The sequence below is a fragment of the Parasteatoda tepidariorum genome, chromosome 5 (assembly GCF_043381705.1).
Source record: "Parasteatoda tepidariorum isolate YZ-2023 chromosome 5, CAS_Ptep_4.0, whole genome shotgun sequence".
Taxonomy (NCBI): domain Eukaryota; kingdom Metazoa; phylum Arthropoda; class Arachnida; order Araneae; family Theridiidae; genus Parasteatoda; species Parasteatoda tepidariorum.
Window position 1 is genome coordinate 51,697,147 of NC_092208.1, and position 23,115 is coordinate 51,720,261.

Sequence of the window (23,115 nt, forward strand, 5' to 3'; positions counted from 1 at the left end):
ATGTTTAATGAAGAAGCTATGTTTAATGTCAAAATCAAAATCTTGGCTGATTTCAATGTGCTGTTGGATGTTGTCCGCCATTGCTTCTGTGGTTAACGTCACGTTGTAATCCAACTGCAGTTGAGTTGGACGGCAATTGTAGTTCAAGATGAGCGTTCGATGACGTATACTATCAAACTCACAAATGGACCAATCAGAGGTTAGCGCTGATTTCCAGCTGACGGCGTCCTGTTCTAACAAACCAGGCCTTAAGAAATGCCGATTCGGTGACGCAACCCTCACATGCCATCCACGTTCATCCAAAGATTGTATAAGTACGCGATGCGTATAAGTTCTTTGGTTCATCTCTCCTGATATAAGAAATAAAAAATAATTAAATATTAAAGAAATTTCAAATTTTAATGAATTTTTAATAAACTACATTTTTGATTAAATAGAGCTATAAGCTAGCAACAATCACAGATGATTATCTTTTAAATAAAAACAAAATTTAGTTTATAACAATGTCTAATGTTGAACCAATGAGAAAAATTCTTTTTTCAAAAGGAACAAATTGAATTTTTAAAACGAGTTTTAGGATCGCTGGTTTTAAAATTGCCCTCGCACCTGTTGTTCAAACTTTCAAGACAAACGGTTCTTGGTTTGGAGTTACAAGAGAGTCACACTCTTAATTTGTTTATTTTAATTAGTATATTATACTAATGAGTCATATAAATTTTGCTTATAAATTCAGCTGCGACTTGGAAACTTGTTTTAATATATTATGTTATTACGCTTCGTAATTTAATAGAAAAACGAAATTATCCAAAGCCATCCGCGTAACCTATGCAACTGCATTAAAACTGAAATTATATATATTATGATTATGAATGGCAGTTATTCATAAAAATTCAATTTCATGATGAAGTGGTGCGGAGATAATCGTAGTATCAAATCTCTAAACAATGCAAGCGTGTACAAAAGAATCCTCTACGCACGTAAGATTTTATTTCGTGTGCAACTAAATTACTCTTTGTGGGTATTATTACTGAATCAAAGACAATATAGTTAGCTTTGAGCTGACATTTGTAACACTGACACGCTTTAAAATATAAAACAATTTTTAAATCGATTTCCGTTGAATAAAAGAGCGGCCACATCAAAATTGGAACTTCATAGTATTTTTTTTTTTTTTTTTTGACATTTTTGTTGTACTGTCTCTTTAAAATAAATGGTTATTCAGAAATGAAATAAAGCGATAATTATACCTATGGAAAGAAGTGGGGGACGCCCCCCTCCACGATTTAATGTTTACCCTTTTTACTTCTCAACTTCAAATCTCATTGACTGAATTAAAATTTGATTGAAAAATAACTTTTCTAGCTATAAAATATTTTTTATTTGTTGTTTTTTTTTTTACATTAAAATTTGTAAGATCAAAAAAACTTCCATCGTATTTTACTACAGAATGTTATTGCATAAATCCAAACTCTTTTTCTTTTCTTTTTTTCGTTTTAAATTTTATTTACCTTAGAATCGCACATTAATTATCACTCTGAAAAGATGCTGATAAAAGTGAAACTTCTTTAAAGTATTTAAAAGTTAGATTTTTTTTTCGAAAGAAATAGCTGCGTTTCAGTTTTGCAATAAAATCATAGAAGAGAGTTTTCGTTCCAATTCTTCAACTGACATCTTATTACAATTTGCACGAATTATTTGGCATTGTTAACTGTTATTTCGATCTATTTTCGAACTAAAACAATAAAAGTCTTATAATAACTGAATAATCCCTGTTGACAGGAATTCGCGTGAATTGCATGTCGAATATTTGGCACCACTTTTTGATGACTTTGGTGATGTTAATTTCGAAGATTCTTATCAGATAAATTAGTTACTCCTAGCATTTCAGTTACTATAAAAATGCCAGTGTGGAAAAAAGGGAGATAGAAGTTTCTTTGCTTCGTGTTAGATGTAACAGATCTGAATAACTTTATCCCTATTATTAGGGATAAAATTCACTAAGTCGTCTGTGTTATATTCTAAACCTTCTGTGTCTTATATTGGGGTTGGAATATCAAATAATCTCAAGATAATGAAATATGATCTCATAAGCCATGTGTAGTGATGAAGTTTTAACCTATTTCATGTGCTTTTCGAATGTCTTATCACAGTTTACTGTGCTAAAATCGAACAATTAACTATGCTCTTAAAAAATGGCTAAAAAAGATTCTGAAATAACACATAGGTTGACGGGGAGACAGTTAAGAAGAGGCAATAACTTTTGATGTTTGGAAAAGATTTTTACTACCAGATGGTAAAGATAAAAAGCTAAACCTTCTATTTTCACGTGGGAGTGTTTCTGTCAACGAAAATATTTATTAGCTGTCTCAAAATATATTATTTTTTTCTGTCTTCCTCGTGTCTATTCACACCTCTCTTGGAGTTGCTGTGCCATACAATTGAAAGACCGGACGTTCTCTCAAAGACTTTAGAAATGTGCCTCATTGAGTCAACATTGTAATAAACGGCGACGGCGTTCTCTATTTCGACTCTTTTTCAAAATAGCTCTTGGCTGATTGTGTGTGTAGAAAAGCTGCTTAAAAAGTTTACTGAAGGAAAAGTTCCGATTTTCTGCATCTCCATCCAAGAGGTTGTCTCCAGCCATGATTCTTTCGGAAAACTTAAACCCAATTATTGAAACGCTATAGTTTATGCGCTGATATTGTGATGTTTTAATTGCAATCACTTATCACATCATTAGAAATTTTCCGACCGAACCGTTTAATGCATCTACGGATTAGATCATTTAATTTGAACCCAGAGATGTTTCGCTTGTGCTGTTGTCTGTTGTGTTTGTGCTTGTTGGAATACAGCAATTGGATCTATGTGCTAAAAATTGTGAATTGTATTAAAAATTTGAATTTCGCTCTAAATTCAAGTATTCTAAAACGGATAATTCTTGGAAATATGAGTTGTGTCAGACCTTTATTTTTAACGTTATGATTTCTTCTTAATATATGCGTGATTTTTTTTTCTCTGAAAATTTATAATTACCATCAAGTAAACGGAAAGTGATAAGCATAAAAGAATAGGTGTGTAAAAAATGAAGTTATGGATCAGCTTATACCAGCTCTTTTGTATATTCGTAATTACAGAGTAAGTAATATTATTTAAGAATTAATATTATATTTTACGTCACTACTGTTTTTGTTGAAAAATATTGCATTTTTTTAGTGTAAATAATTTTTTTCTCCTTATTTATCCTTTCTCTTTATTCATTCTTTTATGTTACTCATTCTTTTATTTTATTCATCCTTCCTCATTGTTCATTCATACTCATATGANACATAGATATATAAATACATTTTTAAAAAATTTATTTTTGGATTCATGAAAGAAAAATCTATCTTAGTAGCAATGTATATAGTATGACAAAAACTAATCATTCATACTTTTACTGACAATAAGGCATTAAATGGCCCAGATTTTTTTTTCTTCTTTACTCGGAAAAAAATTATAAAGTTTTTATTTTGTTCGCGCATAGATTATCGAAGTTACCCAAGGTATTAAGGGACTAATTGCTAATTTAACTCCCATTTTTGTTTCACTTAATTGCGGGAGAGAAAAACGCAAATGCTTACCAATTAGTGAAAAATATAGGCATTAACGAGCAAAAATTAGTCATAATATGTATACATAGTTGAACCTTGTAAAAACAGAGTTGAATGGTAGAAAAAAAAAAAAAAAACTTTTCGTATTAACTGATAAAACATCAAAACATATTACCGATGATATTTATTAAAATAAATCTATCAAGGAATCTGAATGATATCTGTAGAGTGAGAGAAATAATGTTATAACTAAAATGGAAAACTATTCCCCTTGCCCTTTTTTATATAATACCATGCCGTTCTTTAAACTTTAGCAGCCATCTATTTGTGCATGTAAAATCATTGACATCAAAAGCTTCCGCAAAAAACTTTGCTCTTCCTTGCAGAGCAGCACAGATTGAAATGTTCTGTTTTCTAGCTTCCCTCATTCACTTCTTCAACTAACCTCCATTTCTTCAATCTTAGCAGTTCTCAGCCGTTTTCTTGACGGCACTAACTGTTTCAATTTTTTCTCGATTCTTAATAAAAATGACGTAAGAATACAAGCAGGAAGCAGGCATTCCATCTTTTTTCTACAATCACTGATTTATTTAAAATCTCATCCACTAACACTGCATAAAATCTTCTGCTTAGTCTGCAAAGAGCACTCTACTAGCAGCTGAATGAAAAGATCACACAAAAAATTTCACCATCAGAGAAAGAATGCAATTTTCTCTTTTGTCTGGATCACCACCTAAGTAAATACCACTTAAACCATCGTCGGTGACCCCTCACCTCAGTTCCAAGAGAAAAATGCTATGTTTTCACTTGTCCAATTCAGGAAAAGCGATAAACTTTTTTAATGAGGAGTGTCAGCACTAAAGTCAATACAGCGAAAACACCCAGGAAAGACCACCTTTGCATAACGAAATTCTATAACCTATCTATAACCACTTTTGGAAAGCACTGCTTTTTTCCAATGATTTCGTATTAAAGAAAACCTTTAGGAGAGGCCATTCTCTCCCAGCGACTGGGCAAAACCTTAGCATCAGACGAGGAAAAGGTTAAATAAGGAAGAACGAAAAAATATCAAAACAAAAAATATTAACAAAACAATTAAGTAGATTAAAGTGTATTCTAAATATATCTAAAGTGTATTATGGCTCTTATTTAGAGAGCTCTTTTTGACAATCTCTGAAAGAGATCTACAATCTCATGCTGCACTCAAATTGCACTAAAGACTATGATTTATTTATTTTTGATTTATCAATTATTTTTATTAAATTATTTTCGATTATTTTAGAGTTGATTAGTTGATGGATTATTTTTAGAGCTGAAAGTTAAATTTTTAAAAAATATTTATTTTAGAAAAAAAACTAAGCATCTCAAACTAACAAACCTCTTCTCATCTTTTAAAGCCAACTAATTTTTATGAAATAAATTTAAATGCAAACTTAAAAACATAATTTTTTATTTATTTAAAATGGTTCTATCATTCATTATTGGTAAATTAGTTTTTGCACATAATTATATCAGGAGGGATAATTTCTATTGACGTTAAATTTTATTCATCGACCCGGTTTTCATGACGTCAACACAAGTGGCATTTCCGTACCAAGAAAATGACACTGCATGTAATTAAAATAGTTTGCGAAAAATCATGTACCTTCGATAACATTTTGAAGTCAATGGAGGTAACCTCTAAGACCGACCAACTTCCGTTTACGACCATTTTACTGTGGAAAAAGAGTGGTCACTCTCTAGAGGTTTCCCTACGAGGAATTTGTTTTGATTGGGTGCAATATTTACTTCATCTTCAACGATAGAAGTTTGTTTTTATGTTCATATTCAACGATACAATTATCATTATTTTCCAGGATATTGTAATGGCAGATCCGTTTTCCTTCGTCTTACGAATTCAGCTGACTGTATGCATCTTAATAAGGTTAAACTGTAAAAAAAACTTTTTTTAAACTTTCATATAAGCAACACCATTGTATTAAATCGAAATTATTAACGTTAATCTACATTGCAATGAATGTTAGAAACACTATTAATTCACTCTACATAATTTAATTAAGTGAAAAATTTCCGTTTTGTTGTCTAACTCATCTGTTGTAACTGCCGAATCGATTGTAGGCATCAGTCTAACATTATTTTTAATTGAAATTATGCAATTGAAAACTACCGGTGACTGAAGTGCATCTCGATTTTTAGTACATATAAGAAAAATCAATAAATAGATGATTAAATGTACCTTTAGCGGACTTAGTCTCATTAGTGTTCCAAATTATGGTACTTGCCAATTCGCCAAAATGTTAATTTTGCGCCATTTTTGTTGTAAAATGTTGCTAACGATTAAAAAAAAGGGGGGACAGCTGACTATTTAGTTAAGGATTATTAAAAACGGAGCACTGAAGTGAAAAAACGACGCGTTTTCATGGTTAAACAATCTTGGATCCTTTCCTAGTCGTATTATTTCCCGTTTTGGTTATCAGAATAAGCCGCCCAGATCATGCGATTCAACTCTGCACATATTTTTTTCCCTAAGATTAATTTTATGCCAGTCTAAGGTTTATTTTATGCCAACAGACTCCCAGCCACCTGCAGCTTGAAAGAAGAAATTGCTGTTTTAGCGAAATTCGGCCTAATCAATGCTAAACGACGAATGAAAAAAAAAAATTTTTGTCCAAATAGTGCGTATATTGGGCCAACATAACCGTGAAGGGCACTCGCCTCAATTCACCTAATAAACGTACTATTCTATATATAATCATTATGGATACTACGTCAATCAATAAAAAAAAAATCCCAAATTTTTATTCAAAACTAAGAAATTTAAATAAATGGAAATTAAGTTAAACTAATATAGTTATCAATATTTTAAAAACTGAAGCACTTTTGTTTTTCTAAATCTCAATCTATTCGTATATAATATTTGAAGCTTAGAAAATAGTGAATTGATCATTTTTGCCATATTTTTGATAAAAGGAAAACCGTGTAATGAGATAAAACATAATGTAATGTTAAGTGATAAAAATTTATCATTGTGTGTTTTCTCCCCACTTTTATTTATTTATTTTTTACAGAAAGGAAAGCATTATATTATTAATTTATTTCTCAGACAATCATTATCGTTTGAGTTCTTTGTTTTCACCTAATTTCATAAGTTTTAATAACCTTTTTATTTTACTTGTTTATTTAACCTGTAGAAAATTGAAATATATTTTCCATCTGATCACTACATAAAACAATATGGTTTCCCATTAATTCTTTCGAAACTCGAATCGTCTGTCTTAATCACTCGTAAGGAAGAGTGCAGAACATCCATGATTTTTATTTTGTTTAAGATTTTCATTCATAAGCCGTTGACCCCGTAACATACCTCATCCAAATTATTCAGTTTCTTCTTTATGAAATTTCAATGGAGTAATATGCTGTATACGACTTTATTACGACTGTTCTAAATATTTTAATAACATTTCTATTGCGTGGAAATAGCTAGCTCTTAGAGTCACTCCTTAGTTGCATTTTTAATTCATGCCCCAAATTTGGAGCCGGTTGTTTTTCTTCCATCTGCATTCATCTGTTGAATTTAATTTTTTAAAATAAAGGATAAAACATTCTTTTTTGTTTTTGGTAAAAAAAAATAGCACAGAAGCATTTTTGTTCACCTTTTCTTGGTTGATATATTTTAATTACGAAACCTGAATAACTTATGAATAGACATATTTCTTTTTGTGACAATGATGATAGTAACACTATCATTTCATTATCATCAATAATTATATTATTACCAACCTTATTTATCCAATATAATAATCCCGAGGTAACTTTCGAATAAGATAATCTGTTAATTATCGACAACGTATCTTGAGTATCGAGCCTAATTTACTTCGTATATTTTTTTAAATTACTTATTGATTTTTTTTTTTTTTTCAAATTATGATTTAAAAAATGACGTTTCTTTCCTCATTGGGCAACACAAAAATTCTGATATTCATGGAAATTTATTTTATTTTATTTTTAAAAAAAAAGAAAAGGAGGAGGATATTTTCAATATTGCAAATTTGTCAGAAGACTCCTCTTTGTCTTATCTCGTATCTAATTGCATGAATCAAAACTTGCTTACAATTATAAAGTTCTTCTAGCCAAGATAAAAGTAAAAAAAGAAAGTAATGTGGGTTTCCTAAAAATTATCTCATTAACTATCCAACCTATTTATGTTTAAATTTTACTTTTAAAATTATGTGTTTTAAATGCTTCAATATACAATTCATAAAATTAAGCTCAAAATGTTGAATTGTTTACGAACTCCAAAAATATGGAGAAAAAAAAGGCAAATTAAAATTACATTATTAGGGGCTTCAAACTTTCAGACTGTCTACTGGCTACTGAAAGTTTAATATTAAAGAAAAGTACCAAATTTTTGATGCACTTATATTGCTTTTAAATGCATTTATATTGTTTTAAGAACAATAAAGACACGAGCACAGAAATCATGGAAACAAATCAAGTGTGCTTTTCAATACTATAAACTTTCACGTTCATTTATAGCTGGAAACAAAAAACAATAGGTATTTTTTTAGAACTGCTACTACATTTTTAAAATTTTCACGTCTTATATAATTTAGCTTAATCTCTGCTTGTGTTGTTTTTGACTTTGATATATTTGATGAAAATTCCAGCATATTTTATTGTTTTTATAAAATTACATGATATAAAAATTTTTATTAGAGAATAAAACAAGAAGTTAACAATGACTTTCTGCACTGATGTAGCATATACTGTAACCCGCTTTTAGTGGTTTGTTTACGGACCAACAATCCCGATATTATTTGCTTTATAATTTAGATAAAACACATGACTGAAAAATATTACAAATTAAAATTGCGAGCACACTGTAATTTTAACATCATTACGTTCGTGTGATTGGAATGACGTTTAGACACCTATAAACTATTATGTTTATTATAAATTAATGTTGTTATTTTACCTTTCACCCTTTGCTGAAATAAATATAGTTGTCATACAACAATTCTACATGTAATTGAACATTTGAATATTCGCTTATGTTAACCATAATAAACTAAATTCAGCTTGTTAAGAAAGGATCGATGCTTTGTTTGAATAATTACTTTAACTAAATACAGATGCATAGTTAAAATTCTGGTATACTCACAATTAACAAACCAATCGTATCTAACTTTTTTTTCTTCCTTAGATTAAAATTAAAATAGCAAGAAGTAGCAAAAAATTTTATTTAAAGTTTCCCTTTTTACGTACGTTATATATTTTCAAAAAAGTTTTTTTTATTATTATTGCTATTTACCAAAGTTTTCATTGAGTTCATAGGAATGAAAGGAATTAAAAAAGATTTAAATTTTCGCTTATTCCTATGCATTACGGTCCCATGTCCCAAGCCTACTATATTTATTATTACTTAGTACGCCTTGTTATTGTCAAAACTCATGTCTTCAAATTCATATAGTTAATTTCCAATCCTGGTTTGAATTAAAATAAGGAGTCATTGTGACAATGTTGCTAAATATATAGATAGTTTTCCACGGTTAGAACAAAGACTCAAGTTGAATCTAAGGGTTTTAAAAGGAGCATAGAAATGAAAACGAAAAATAGCATAAAAAATAAATTAAACGAAAATTTATAAAATTTCACTACATTTGAAATAAAGGTACACCAACACAAAATAGATTCTGATCCTTTACTCTTACTGAATTTTTTTTCTGGCATTATTTCAGGCTGCTCTTTATTGATTCTGTTCTTAGTTTTATTAACACGCCTCTCTCTCCTTAGTAAATTATTAAGCATCTTTGGTATATAAAATAAGCTTTAAGTTTTTAAGTAGCTTGCTTAATAATAAGCATTAATAATAAACTTAAGTAATAAGCAATAATAATAATAAGCTTGAGTAATAAGCATTATTATAACAAATATCTAACACAGTTTGTTTATGTAAACAGTTCGCTTTTTATTTTTAATTTATAGCTCGGTTTGTTTCAGTTCTTCGTTGTCAACGCTAGAAAAGAAATTTCATTGGTTTTGAGACTGCATACTTAATAGTTTTTTATGCAATATATGCAATATTTCAAGTTTACTATTATTTTTTCTAGTTCACCGTTTTAATGTCATAATTCATTTGGTAAATAGTAATGCAAAGCAATAATTTTTCAAATTTGCACTTATTCGCAGTCATCTAGATCTAAGAGAAACAGTTATCCAACATTGAAATTTCTTGTATTTAAAAAAACAAATTTAATAAATGTTTGATTATGAATATAAAAAAAATTTTAAAAAACGTCAAATTGCTTTTTTTTTGTATTTTTTATTTTAGTAGATATAAATATAATTCCGATAATCTAACAGATTTTTTTAGTAACTGTTAGACTGTTTTTAATAATTAAAAGTACCAAAATATTTATCTGCTCGTAATTATATGGGTTATATATAGTACCCGAATATTTCTTCATCATAGTGTTTTTGTTTTATATTATTTTAAGCTTTTTGTGGTAAGTCTAAGATAAGGCACAATTAAATCTTGCTAGGCGCTGCACTAAGTCCATCCACGCCACTGAGGAAAGCTTCCCTAGGGCAAAGAATATATCACTTATATATTCTTTGCCTAGGGGCCCTACGATGACATTTCTGACAAGGCGACTCTTAACCCCTTTGATGCATCCTACTTTCCAAGTTTGTAACCGCTGTACTGAATCACCATATATATATACTATTTTTTTTACTCACTATTGTATTTATTTCTCATCCTTTAAAAAAAAAAAATTTTTTTGTTAAGTTGATTAAATTTTAATTTTTTTAGTTATCTGTTTTACTTCTACATTTTATTTTTCATTCAGCAAGTCATTTTTGAATCAATTTTTAAAGCCACTCGGACAGTTTTGTTATGTCCCTCTCCAGTGATGCGTATAAATAATCTTCATGCTCTGATGGCCCAAACATATTATAAATTAAATCGCTTCTTGCTTCTGAAATCACTGTTTTGTCCTTGCGGATTACCGCGGATTGTAAACGCTTCGTTTAATGCGCCGTTATATATTGATAAATACAGCATCGCAAGACACTCAGGATGTGTGTTCCTCACCCGAAAGAATTCTTATTGTCAATCCTGTGATGACCGTGACAGCCTTGCTCTTGGGCTTCGATTTATGTTACTTTTATTACCCTTTTTGTCATAGCTTTATGATCTCTTTCGTAGATGAAGGATGTGTTATAAACTTCCTGCCTTGGCATTTCATTTTACTTTTGCATACTTATTTCTTTCATTTACCTTGTTCGTCGTGACACGTATTGACAAAATCGTGACTGCGTAATATTTTCATGTAGGACACACAATCCAAACTATTAAAAATTCTGCTAACACTGTTAAGTGTATAGAAAATAAAGAGTTAGATTAACATGTGGTTAAATGTACTGTTTAATGCAGGATTGAGGTTTGAGACTGGACACGTGAGATTAACTGATTAAATACCGAAAATTCATGATTTTAAATATATCATTATTAATACAATTCATATATTCATTATTCTTAAATTCATTATTCTTAATAGTTGCAACACTTCTAATTCAAAAAGAGTGTGCTTTTATATCAAATAAAATATATGTTTAACAATATTCTTTTATTGGTTTTTAATTTAAAATATTTATTCTACAGCAATTGAAATTACATGAATCGTTGTACTTTTAAAACTATTTCATTAAAATTTAAAACTACGTAATTAAATTTCAAATTAAACATTTAAATACCGAAAACTCATTATTCTACAAATAGTTAGTACACTTTCAACTCAAAAAGACTGTTCTTTTATGGCAAGTAAAATATATTAATAGCAAAAACCTTTTATTGGTTTTTAATTTAAAATATTTGTTCAACAGCAATTGAAATTCCACAAATTGTTGTATTTTAAAGATTATTTCAATACAATTTAAAATCATGTAATTATATTGAAGTTGTGTTACATTATCCCAAATAATTTCCAAAACACTTTGTATTAAGTATTTTAATAATGATGGTTTTAAATAATTAGCACGAAAGTAGCTAATTTGTTTTAAAAATATAGAAATATTTACAAGACGAGATCTGCAGTTAAAATTTACTTTTTAATTACCTGCTATGGTTTTTGTTCATCTTTTTACTGTTTAGTATTGTTTATAAACTACACTGCAATGTCCATTTTTCAACAGTTAAAAATAGAATAAAACCAACTGTTATGAATTTAAATCTATTTATTCATAGCAGTTGGTTACTTATGACGACCACTGGGAAAAAACGGTTTATGTTCATAAAAGCTGACTCGAAGAAAAACGATTTTGAGCAATGTAAATAAAAGTATTTCCTTAGTGCGTCCCATCTTCACTAAGTAATAACTCTTGGGGAGAGTCGATTTTTCTAGTTATTGATTTGTCAAAACTGGTATTCCTCAAAATCAATGGCAATCAGATCGTCAGTTTTGTGAGAATTGGATATAAACTGTCCGTAAAAAAAATACTCGGGGGGGGGGATCACTTAGACATCAGGGTCGTGGAATCTGTGTTTATCTGAAGAAGATAATCCACTGCAAAGAAAAAAAAAGCTCCCATCAATACTTACATTAAAGACATTAAAATATTGGTCTAGGGATCCTTGATTTTTTATTGAGCATAGGTATTCTATATTTCAAAATGCTGAGTCATTAAAATTAAAAAAAAAGTAATTAATAAGGCTGTAAATTTAAACATAAACAATTGTGCATATTTATCATAATAAAGAGGTTTTACCTCACCCCGAGACGATTTATATGTTATAAAATAAGTCGGGGTTTTGCTATTAAAGTTGCATGACACCGTTTTCATCCTTAAACACGTAAGCCGATGTTCTACTAATGTGGATTTTTATCCTACTTTTAAATGTCTTTTATTTTATTTTTTTCCAAAAAATTTTTTATAAGAACTGTAATAATTTCGTAGCTTTAAATAAAACGTTCCTTGCATTTTTTTTTCTTTCAATGAAGACACGTTAAGTCATAGGGACGTGCTTTTTTTAACTGCTTTTTCTTTCATGTACGCATCCAAATTTTCTCTTCGTTTCGTCTCACAATTATTACTCATGTTATCACCTGCAGCATGTTCTTAAAGCTTGTAAGTCACCGCCTTGAACGTGATCCTCGTTCGTGAGAAACATTAAAGGCGTGTGGAAAATTTCAGAAATAGAAACTCATCCCACTGTCAGCCTTACAAAATCTCACGTACTTCCCAACTTGACAATGAAAAAAAGGCTACTTCCTAAAGCCATCCTTTAGACTTGTCCACATCAACGCCATAATCGCTTGACAGAAATGTTTGAAAAAAAGAGAGGCAAGAAGAGTTAAATGCTCTCCATTGGAACACAGAAGTGTGAAACCAAAAATAAATACACTGACAGTAAGCTCTTCAGTTGAAAGAGTTCTTTTTTTTTTTCTGTGTATAAATTATTCATAAGAGCCACTTGGCTTAAAAAACTTACTGGACCGTGCTTATGTATGGTTTCATATCGGCAAACAAAAATGACTATGCTTCGTGAATCTCCGAATTTAAAATAATCAAGAACCAAAAAGGTTTAATAACACGGGTTCTTTCCAATCATTGTATTTTCGAAAAAATATTTTTGTTTGATATCTTAAAAAATAATAAGAATAATAGTACTTTTCTTATTTGGTGTTGACATTTTTTTTCGACAGTGAATTAACTAATAAAAATAAAACAATTATTCTAGCACTTTTGCATTCTTTGCTAAAAATAATTTTAAAAAAATGCTTGTTTGATTTCTTTTTCTTCTTTAGTTTGCTCCTCGCGTTTCAATATTTTTCAATAATTTTCCAGAAAATTTAACTTAAGCTTCATATAATGATAAATAATAACGTTTGTTAAGTATTGTTTCGTACAAAAATTTTTGCTGTAGTTTTATAAAATGAATTTGTGTGATTTTGTGAAAATAAAATGCATTAAAAGTGGCGCATTACCTAAATCTGATTAAGTTAAACAAAACTGTATCTTGTAAGTTTAATTTTAAAACAAAATTTGAAATTATCTAAAAATTTCTATATTAGTTAAAATAAAATAATTTTTTTAAAATTTTGCCTTCTTTATTTCTTTTGTTTCCTTAAGAAATAAGCTAATAACTGCCTCTACCGTTAAAATCAAAATTACATTTTACAATTACATTTACAAAAATTACATCAATTAATTGCATTTACTGTGTTATTAACTTTATTTTTTAAAACTTTATTAAATAATTTTAGTCTTAGTATTTGTTATTTTATTACATTTATTTTTTATTTTTGCCATTAATAACTTAGTTATGCACCTTTGAAAAAATTTTATTGTTTACATTTAATTTCCTTTCTTTTTATTATCTACTCGGGAATATTTTGTTGTACATAAATTTAAATTTATTTTTTTACCTTATCTACATTATTTCACGTAAGCATTTCAAGTTATATCACTTGTTGACGGTTTTAATCACTTTTCACACTCAAAGTGCCTATCTTTTTCACGGCACTTTTTTACCAAGTCAATTCCGTCAAAGCTCTCTCTTGTAGTAATCTTTTGTAATAAATGATGTTACTAAAACGGATAGCATAAATCAATAAACTGTACATGAGCTTGGATCTATTTTTGAAAAAGTTGTTGCGATTTATATCTTCTCTGGTGATTTTAATTCATGTAACAAAGCTGCAGATTATATTTCACATCGAAAGTGTTTAAAAATTGTTAAGTATAAAATGTTTGTTTTTCAGTTAACTTAAATCTATAAGTAACGAGCCTAAACTTATTTGAGTTAGGGCTATTGCATTAGTGTTATTCCAGTGTTGTGTTTGGTGAAATAAAATACTACGCAACTACTTAATTACTTCCTGTAATTTATTTTTCTTTTGCAATTATAATGTTTTAATGTTAGTTTTTATTTGCTTCTTTTTCGGCTCTCTTAACTATTTGTATCTAATACAAATTTCACGAACACAATTGATTGAGGGATATTTTTTTTACTAAATAAATTAATTAATGTCTTATACGATTTCATCGGTATTCGTTTTAAAATAATTAAGTACTTATAATTTTATGTTAATGTTCATTAATTGAAGAGAAATGTCTTTTATTATAATGGAGTAATTATCATTAAGAAAAGTGGAAGTGGTGTTAGATGAATCGAAAGTTACGTCAATATGAAGATATTAATTTTCAACATTTTTATGTCAACTTTGTTTTGATGAAAACTTTTGAAATGATATGTAACAGTGTGTTTATTTAAAAAAAAAAAAAGTTGGTCATCAGATTAAAATTCCGTTGGAGCCCATATCCAAAAATATTACGCCTCTAGGGGCTCTTTTCGTATTAGGGGCTGTTTCTTCCTGTGCTTCTGAACAGGCCATAATAGAAAAGCGCCACTAGCTGCGTACAATGATATTTTCGGGCATGAGTTCCTATTAGAATTTTAATCCTGATGATATGCCCTAACTTCCCGAGAAGTTTGTCGCTACATATATGTCACCTCGTGTTATGTATAACGTTTTTAAACTTGTACATTTCGACAAAATATAGATTAAAAATGTCATTATAAAATAGATCTGTAGATTTAGAAGCAAAACTAATTTCAGATTTGAAACCCCATACCCAAATTAGGCAAGATATAGTATTTAAATAAATGCAACAAAAAATCTGTTCCCCAATCTATTCATTAAAAAAAATCGTGCCATATGGCATTAACGTATAGTATAAAAGTGATTTAAATACTATAGATAAAAACACCGTTCTATAAATAAAAATAATAAATTATTAAGCTTTTCTTTTAGCATTTATGATCCATTTTTTAGGCTAATTTAAGGTTTGAAAAGTCCTTCGAATTCACAGTTTGTTATGGGTATCTCAAGATATATCTTCAAAATGGTGTATACTTTAGAACAGGGATGGGCAAAGTACGGCCCGCGGGCCAACTGTGCCCCCCCGGAAGGTTTTATCTGTCCCGCAGATAGAATTCTAACTTGCCGATCCGTGGCGAATATAAACAAGATACATTATACATCCATTATTTTGTCTACTTTGTTTTAAGCTATTTTTTTCTTTCTTTTTTTAACAAAGTACTGATGACCTTTTTACTTTTTCTATTGGTGGAATTGATTGAAATAGTTATCACAGACAGCTTCAATTGGTAAAATTTTGAACGCAGAAGTTCTTTATAGAATAGCCGCAGATTAGCTCCAACTAGCGTTTGTCTTTCTCGAGAATCAGACATATGAAATCTAACATAGGTGAATTGTGCTTCACATGTGGCAGACAGGGCATTTTAAGCTCCAACGAGCGGATTTTTCTGCCGGTGCGAGTTCTAACATTATTTATTGAGTATGTAAAGATTGCACACTATTGTTGCTTCTAACCAAGTTTGAGTTTTGCAAACCATTACCAGAAGCTAGTTTCTAAAATTTAATATCGCATGCCCAAAAAAATCAGTGCTATGTTTACTTCATCTTATATATGTGAAAAAGTGTTTTCAACTAGAAAAAATCATTTCAGAAGTAGACTAACAGACAAGCATTTCACCTCGTTCCTTAAAATAAGCACATCTCACTTCGAACCTCAATATAAGGAACTTTTAGAAATTATATCGCAATTTCATTCATATCATTAAATACTTGAATTAAAACTTGTAAATCGTTTTTTATTATTTTTATTTCAGAAGTTTTTTACTCGGCCCAGCTAACTTTTTTTTCTTGATTTTTAGTCCTCGACTAAAAAAGTTTGCCCATCCCTGCTTTAGAAGGGAGGGGGGGGGGAAATTAAGTAATTTTAAAAACATTTATTTGGCAACGCACGAATTAGGCAAAATCAAATATTTCTATAAATGCCACAAAAAATTTACTCCTCAGTGTTATCTTAAATTAAAAACTATTCGCAGACATTTATTGACTTTTACGAATTTTGTTTTAATCAGGTCTCAGATACACCTCGAATACAAGCTTTTTACTTATTTCATTTTCCCTTCGTAGTGCCTCTTCAATGGAGTAAAGCATTTTATTTCAATTTACGCAACATCCGCTTTTCGACATGTTTTAAGGTTATGGAATACAAATGCGTGTATCAGCTTCTTTTCCCAGAGCATCACATCTATTTTTAAGACCTGATTTTGTCGGTTAGATAAAGTTTCTTCGTTTTGCTTGACTCACCTGCACACGCGACCACCTGAATCAGCATCCGTCGAGTTTTCTCTTTTTTTGCAATTAATGTGGTGCTCTACAAATATTATGATATTTAAACGCGACATTACTGTTTATTTTAACTTGTATTCCATGAAACGCCTCGCAGGAGAGTTTACTGTTATTCTATTCTACAACTTAGCTTCAAGAAAACAATGAACATAGTAGAAACAAAGATTATTTTCTCGTTAAGGCTGTTTTTCGAGGGCTCTGTCGTCTCATGGAATAACACTTTTTTTGTGAATAACATGCTATTTTTGTAAATGTTTTGAATATGCAGCAATTATGCTTAACAATTGGGTCAAGTTTTGCTTATCTTTAGCCAGCGTTCTCTTTGCTAGATTTGAAAATGGCACAAAAAAAAGTCAAAATGAAGAAAAGACACAGTTTAGGAAAAATGAAAAACATTTGTGATCTAATTTTTTAAGATTTAAAAAATTATTGCAATGGTGCTTTTAAAAATTTGCGATTTTGATAATTTTCATGTAGGTGGAAAAATCTTTCTTAAAATATAGTATTAAAATATTTATAAAATAGTAAAGTTATTTATCTGCTCTAAAGCTCAGATAATCCTTTGCGACTGTATAGCTTACTCGCTATACCGCGTCAAGTCAAATACGCCAAAAGTTGTGATGGAGATGAAAAAAATAAGTAATAAAGCGTCCTTAATAAAAAGGGGCTCTGAGGTATCAAGCGAAATCACGGTAAATGTTATATAGTTTTAAATTATAGTTTTGTCTCATTAGTGTAAGTGTAAGGCATTTAAATTGTTGTTTTGAGGCCTTTTGATTTTTCTTGGTGCAAGTGCTTCAAAAAACTATCTTAACTGAAAATTGCTGCTTGATAAAGATGTTTAGTAGTGTCATCATGCATTGTTTTAGACAATGGTTACAGTTCTATGTAAGCATATGGCTCTGCCAAGCAGAAAATTGCATTCAATCATATCATCTAGTAAAATATTATTAAAATTTGCTTATACTGATACTTTTTAACAGTTAAGAAAAATATTATTGTACAACTAATGTATGATATTAGGATCACCGGCTAGCATTCAACCTTAACTCAGCTTTGAGTTGTGAGTCTTCAAGCATGTGGTCTACTAATTTACCTGTTTATTACTGGTTTGCATGAACTCCCAACTTTTTAGACCTCATATTGGTATTCTCAAGTTTTAAAAACAAAAATTAAATGTATGGTTTTTTTTAAGCAGCCGAAATGGTATTTTCTAGCATTTTTTATAACTTTACATGTTTAAAGTTATTTTCCGATCCCTCTGTTTTATAATAAAATTTTAAAAAAGTATATTAATAGCTATACAAAAAAAAAATTAAAAGTTAATATCAATAAAATTTAATTAAATTTGACTACGTAATTTGTAAATTGGTTAGCTACATACCAGAAGTTAAAGCTGAGTGGATCAGTTATCATCGTTTATCAATTACTAATGAAATTATTGATTTTTCACAATTTACATATAGGCATGATTATTAACAATTAACATATAGGTATGAAACGAATAAAATACTTAAAGAAAAAAAGTATGTTTCATTGTTAAAAGTCCGAGAAAGTTCGTGTTTCATGCACCCTAAACGACGCTTCTCTTCAAGAAGACAACACGTGAATGATTAGAACTTAACTAATTAAAAATAAAAATGCAACTTGCAACAAATATCTGAATGGTAAAATCTTATTGGGGTAAGAAACGAGAGAAACCGCATTATCCATAGGGCGTCGGTGACTGAAGGAGTGAAATCATTATACAGTAGGGAACCGATTATCCGGAACGATCGGGACCATCGCTATTCCGGATAATTGATTTTTCCGGTTTTCTGAATCGCTACAAAAAGCAGTTTTTTTATTGTTAAACCCAACTAAAAAAAAATTTGGAAATAATCTTAAGAGAGGAAAAAACGATGAAGTAATACACTAATGATTATTTCCAAAATGATGGTAAGGTAAACATCTTTCAAAAAAGGAAGAAAAATCCTAAATTTTTATGAGGAAAAAAAATTTTTTTTTAAAAAAATGAGGGGGAAATTTTTTGAATTTCGTTCCGGTTTTTTGGTTTTCTGAATTCCGGATAACGGGTTCTGTACTGTATAATACATTTCGAAGCACAACTTAAAGGAGGGACAGAAGTTAACACGATTTATTAGAAAATGGACTTTGATAAGAATACAACAAACTTGTAGTCGAGGACAGTTTAAATAAATAAAACTATTTAAATTTTAAAAAAACTATTTTTTTCAAGCATGCAGTCATATTTTTATCAATCAGTAACTCCGTAAATTTTAAAAAATTTAATTAACATAAATATTTTTATTTATGTATACGAATAATATACTAATAGTTTAAATTGTTTTTAACCTTCATTGAAGTTAAAGTGCTAAATCAATTAAGATTGCTAGCATTGAGTTGTTGGAAAAATGTTATTGTTTACAGAAATGTTATTTGTGTAAGATATTACCTTAACGTACATTTTTTTATTTATAATAGACCAAAATCTTTCTTATCGTAATAATTTTAAAAATAATTGCGCATTTGTTTAGAATAATAGTTGTAAAAGATAGTTACTCTTTTTTTACTAAAAATTAAAATATAAAAGCGTTTTTATGTAAGAAAAGATTTTATCACTTTTTCCTTCCGAAGAACAATAGTGTAAAAAAAAAATTTGATTTTTAAAGATAAAAGATAATGCAATATTTTAATAAAATATCCCTTCGTAAAGTTAACATTTTGTTTTAGATTAAAATCTTTTTTTTTTTCCCTTTAATGTTTTATAAAGCGGACAATGAAACGATTTGTTTAGAAAATAATCATCTATGATTTACTTGCCGTACAATTTTGCTTTATGCCGAAAAACTAAACCGTGGTATTAAAGCACAGTATTACTTCTCACTTCTTTTTGTAAGTATAAATATTTTATTTTATAACCGTCGTTGAATAGCTGACCAGAATTTTGGGTTTACGACTACCAATGTTCAACTCTATAGCCTTGTAATTTTGAACCTAATCTAGAAGACAAGAGAACACCTGAATCAAGTATTGAGAGAAAATTATCTTCGTTGAGGACTTGCTGATGGAACTATTACGTTGCATGGAGAGGAAAACCACGAAAACCTCCCGCTCTTAGCTTGACAACGAGGGGACTCTAACCGATGATCCGTCTACCACTGAGGATATTTTACATCAGTACTGTGATCGGTGCGAGCCGGGTGCGGAATTCGTATCGACCAGTCATCGCTAGGATTCGAACCTGGTTCACCTCATAAAAAGACGAGCGTTCTATCCCCTGGACCACCACTTCTTAGGTATAGACATTGGTGTCACTTTATTAATAACGAATTATTTACATAAAATGTGTCATGGATTGTCCAAATATGATAATATCTCAAATGTTTTATCGCCTTTAATAATTCAGTTCAGTAACAGAAATTCTAAAATTGAATATAAAAAGTGTTAACAATATGTTAAATAGTCGTTGCCAACAGAGACTCTGAAATATAGCTTGAGTTGAGTACCGCGTATTCCTGATTTGATTTGATTCTGAAATTACAAAGACTATTCTTTTAATTGACCTAATGATAAAGGTATGAAACCAACTATACTTAATCATAATTGACGTAGTTCTATTATTTGTTTCAATATCTGTAAAGAAGCATATTTATGTATCTCAATCTTTTGGAGTAATTTCTTTCTTGTATAAAAATCTTGAAGATGCTTAACTTTATGTCAGTACAGATTATTTTAAGCAATTAAATGAATTTTACCTATATTGTTCCTTCTTACTACTTTCTAAACAAATAGTGCAAAATTTTGTTGTGCAATTTTGTGGTTTTTTTATTGCTTTTACCGCAAGACTTGTTTAAAATACCCGAATTTACTGGCAGGCAATCGCCCGGTATTCCTTCTACCGAAGGTTCAAAGCAAATCTTAGTACATATCCCTATACCTACTCTTTTAAGGTTAAGGGCTGTCGTCGAAATTCTGTTTACAGTTGTTGTTGTTGTTTTTTTAAAAAAAAATAAGGAAAGAAAGAAAGAAAAAAAACTATTGCTCGGTTAGCACTTTGCCCTATATTCCCTACACTAATGTTTTTTTTTTTTGTTTTTTGTTTTTTTTCCCTTTCTTCTAAGATTAAGGGTTAGCGTCTAATATTACTTACACAATGACATTTCTCCAAATCTACCCCAAATGTGAATGTCGCAGCCGATCCTTATAAATAAATTCTAACATTTCTGTCATATTAAGGAAGTTTGAAATTAAAGGCTCGATCTAGTCGCTCTTGCATAAAATTTCTTTTCTGTCTCTTTTTTTTTTTTAAGTTTCAATTTGGTTGTGTCTAAATTCCAACTAAATTTGAGCTACTTTCAAAATGTAAGTTTTAAGTTATCTTTCTTACTAGCTCCAATTTTATAAAGTTTTTAAAACAAAATGTTACAAATATTCTCTGCAGTAACAACTAATTTAATGTAAACCTATACATTTATAATTGTCATGGTTTGCAAAATTATTTGTTTAATTTTGTCGAAAATTTAGCAAAATTGACCACAGATTTTGTAATAATGATCTCCCATTTGATGACGCCCAAAGTGCAAATAGCTTAGTAATACAAAATTGAAGGTTGATAATTTATGAAACTTATAATACATTTATAAAACGAAAAAAAATTAGCTCTTTGTTTGAATATTAAGTATATTGATTATTTATTATACTTTTCCGGCATATTAATTCCTCTTAATACAATTCTCGACACTTTTAGAGTTATCGTTTTTCTAAAAACATTGGCCGTTTCGTCACATTAATTTAAATACAAGTCAATACTTTTATTTTTTCACACTCTAACTAGGCGCATGAAAAATGACATTTTGTAATTCAAATACATTATTAACTTTTTTCGAAAATTTAATTTTTTAAAAAAAATTTCCGAAATGTACTAATGTGATTTGTTTAATAGATTAACATTGTGAACCACCCAATAATGATGTTAATAATTTTTGTATTTTCCATTCCTATATTAAGATGAAAAACACATTTTTCTTACAAAATTTACAATTGAAATCAGTAAGAAATTAAATAATTTTGATCAAATAAAATATTCTATTTCATCATCATCATCAGCATTGGCACGACAGCCCTTTGTGAGCCTGGGCCTTCCTCAGAAGCTTTTCCCATTCTTTATTCCATCCGAAAAATANAACACATTTTTCTTACAAAATTTACAATTGAAATCAGTAAGAAATTAAATAATTTTGATCAAATAAAATATTCTTGCCCCGAATTTCAAACTGACATTAAAAAAAAAAAATTGCAAAATTTTATTTCTTAGCTTTTCTGCAACTTCGCACAGAGGCCAAATAATGAAAATAAATATAAAGGATAGCGTTCTGAATAATCAAGTAAAATTTTTCTTTAAAAAATAAACAACACACTATAAATTTAACAATTTCATTTATTACTTAACGCTATGCCTATTTAATGTGTGAAAAATATAAAAGATTCAGGTCAGTAAGAAATTAAATAATTTTGCTCAAATAAAATATTGCCCCGAATTTTAAACTGACATACAAAAATTATTTTTGCAAAATTTTATTTAGTAGTTTTTCTGCAACTTCGCATAGAGGCCAAATAATGAAAATAAATAAAGGATAGTTTTCTAAATAATCAAGTAAAATTTTTCTTTAAAAAATAAACAACACACTATAAATTTAACAATTTCCTTTATTACTTAAAGATATGCCTATTTAATGTGTGAAAAATAAAAAAGATGGAATTAGATTTTATATTCTGCTCTATATGTCAAAATACAGTGAATTTTTTCTAGAAAATGTTACTACACAGTGCTTAATATCATATTTAATAATATATCCTTCATTTTTTTATTTTTTTTTTATTTATCCTCAGACATCTTTGTTGGTTTTAGTCTATTTTATTCCCGGTTTTTCGAAGAAAAAGTATTATACTCCACATAAAGTCTTTGGAAATTGCACGTTCTTTATTAGCCTGACGCAGAGTTGGCCAAAAATGTAATCGATTACATTTTTTGATTACAGTAATCAATTACTTGTAATCATGATTACAATTTTCAAAAATTTTGATTACAGCTGTAATCATGATTACAATATTGATTACAGTAATCAATTACTTGTAATCGTGATTACAAAGTTTGATTACAGCTGTAATCATGATTACATAGTCGATTACAGTAATCAATTACTTGTAATCATGATTACAATTTTCAAAAATTTTGATTACAGCTGTAATCATGATTACAATATTGATTACAGTAATCAATTACTTGTAATCCA

General features: G+C 29.1%; 1 protein-coding gene across 2 annotated transcripts in view; it reads left to right on the forward strand.

Annotated features, from left to right (window-relative positions):
- LOC107449120 (leucine-rich repeat flightless-interacting protein 2) overlaps positions 1 to 23,115 on the forward strand; it is a 63,576-nt gene that overhangs the window by 9,734 nt on the left and 30,727 nt on the right. Inside the window, exon 1 of one of the 2 annotated variants that reach the window (XM_043055441.2) lies at positions 2,407 to 3,135. The exons of the other annotated variant lie outside the window; for it this stretch is intronic. Coding sequence (XP_042911375.1) covers positions 3,091 to 3,135 — 45 coding nt within the window. The 5' untranslated portion in view covers positions 2,407 to 3,090. Of the gene's footprint in view, positions 1 to 2,406; positions 3,136 to 23,115 lie in introns of those variants that run through there. 2 annotated transcript variants of the gene reach the window in all.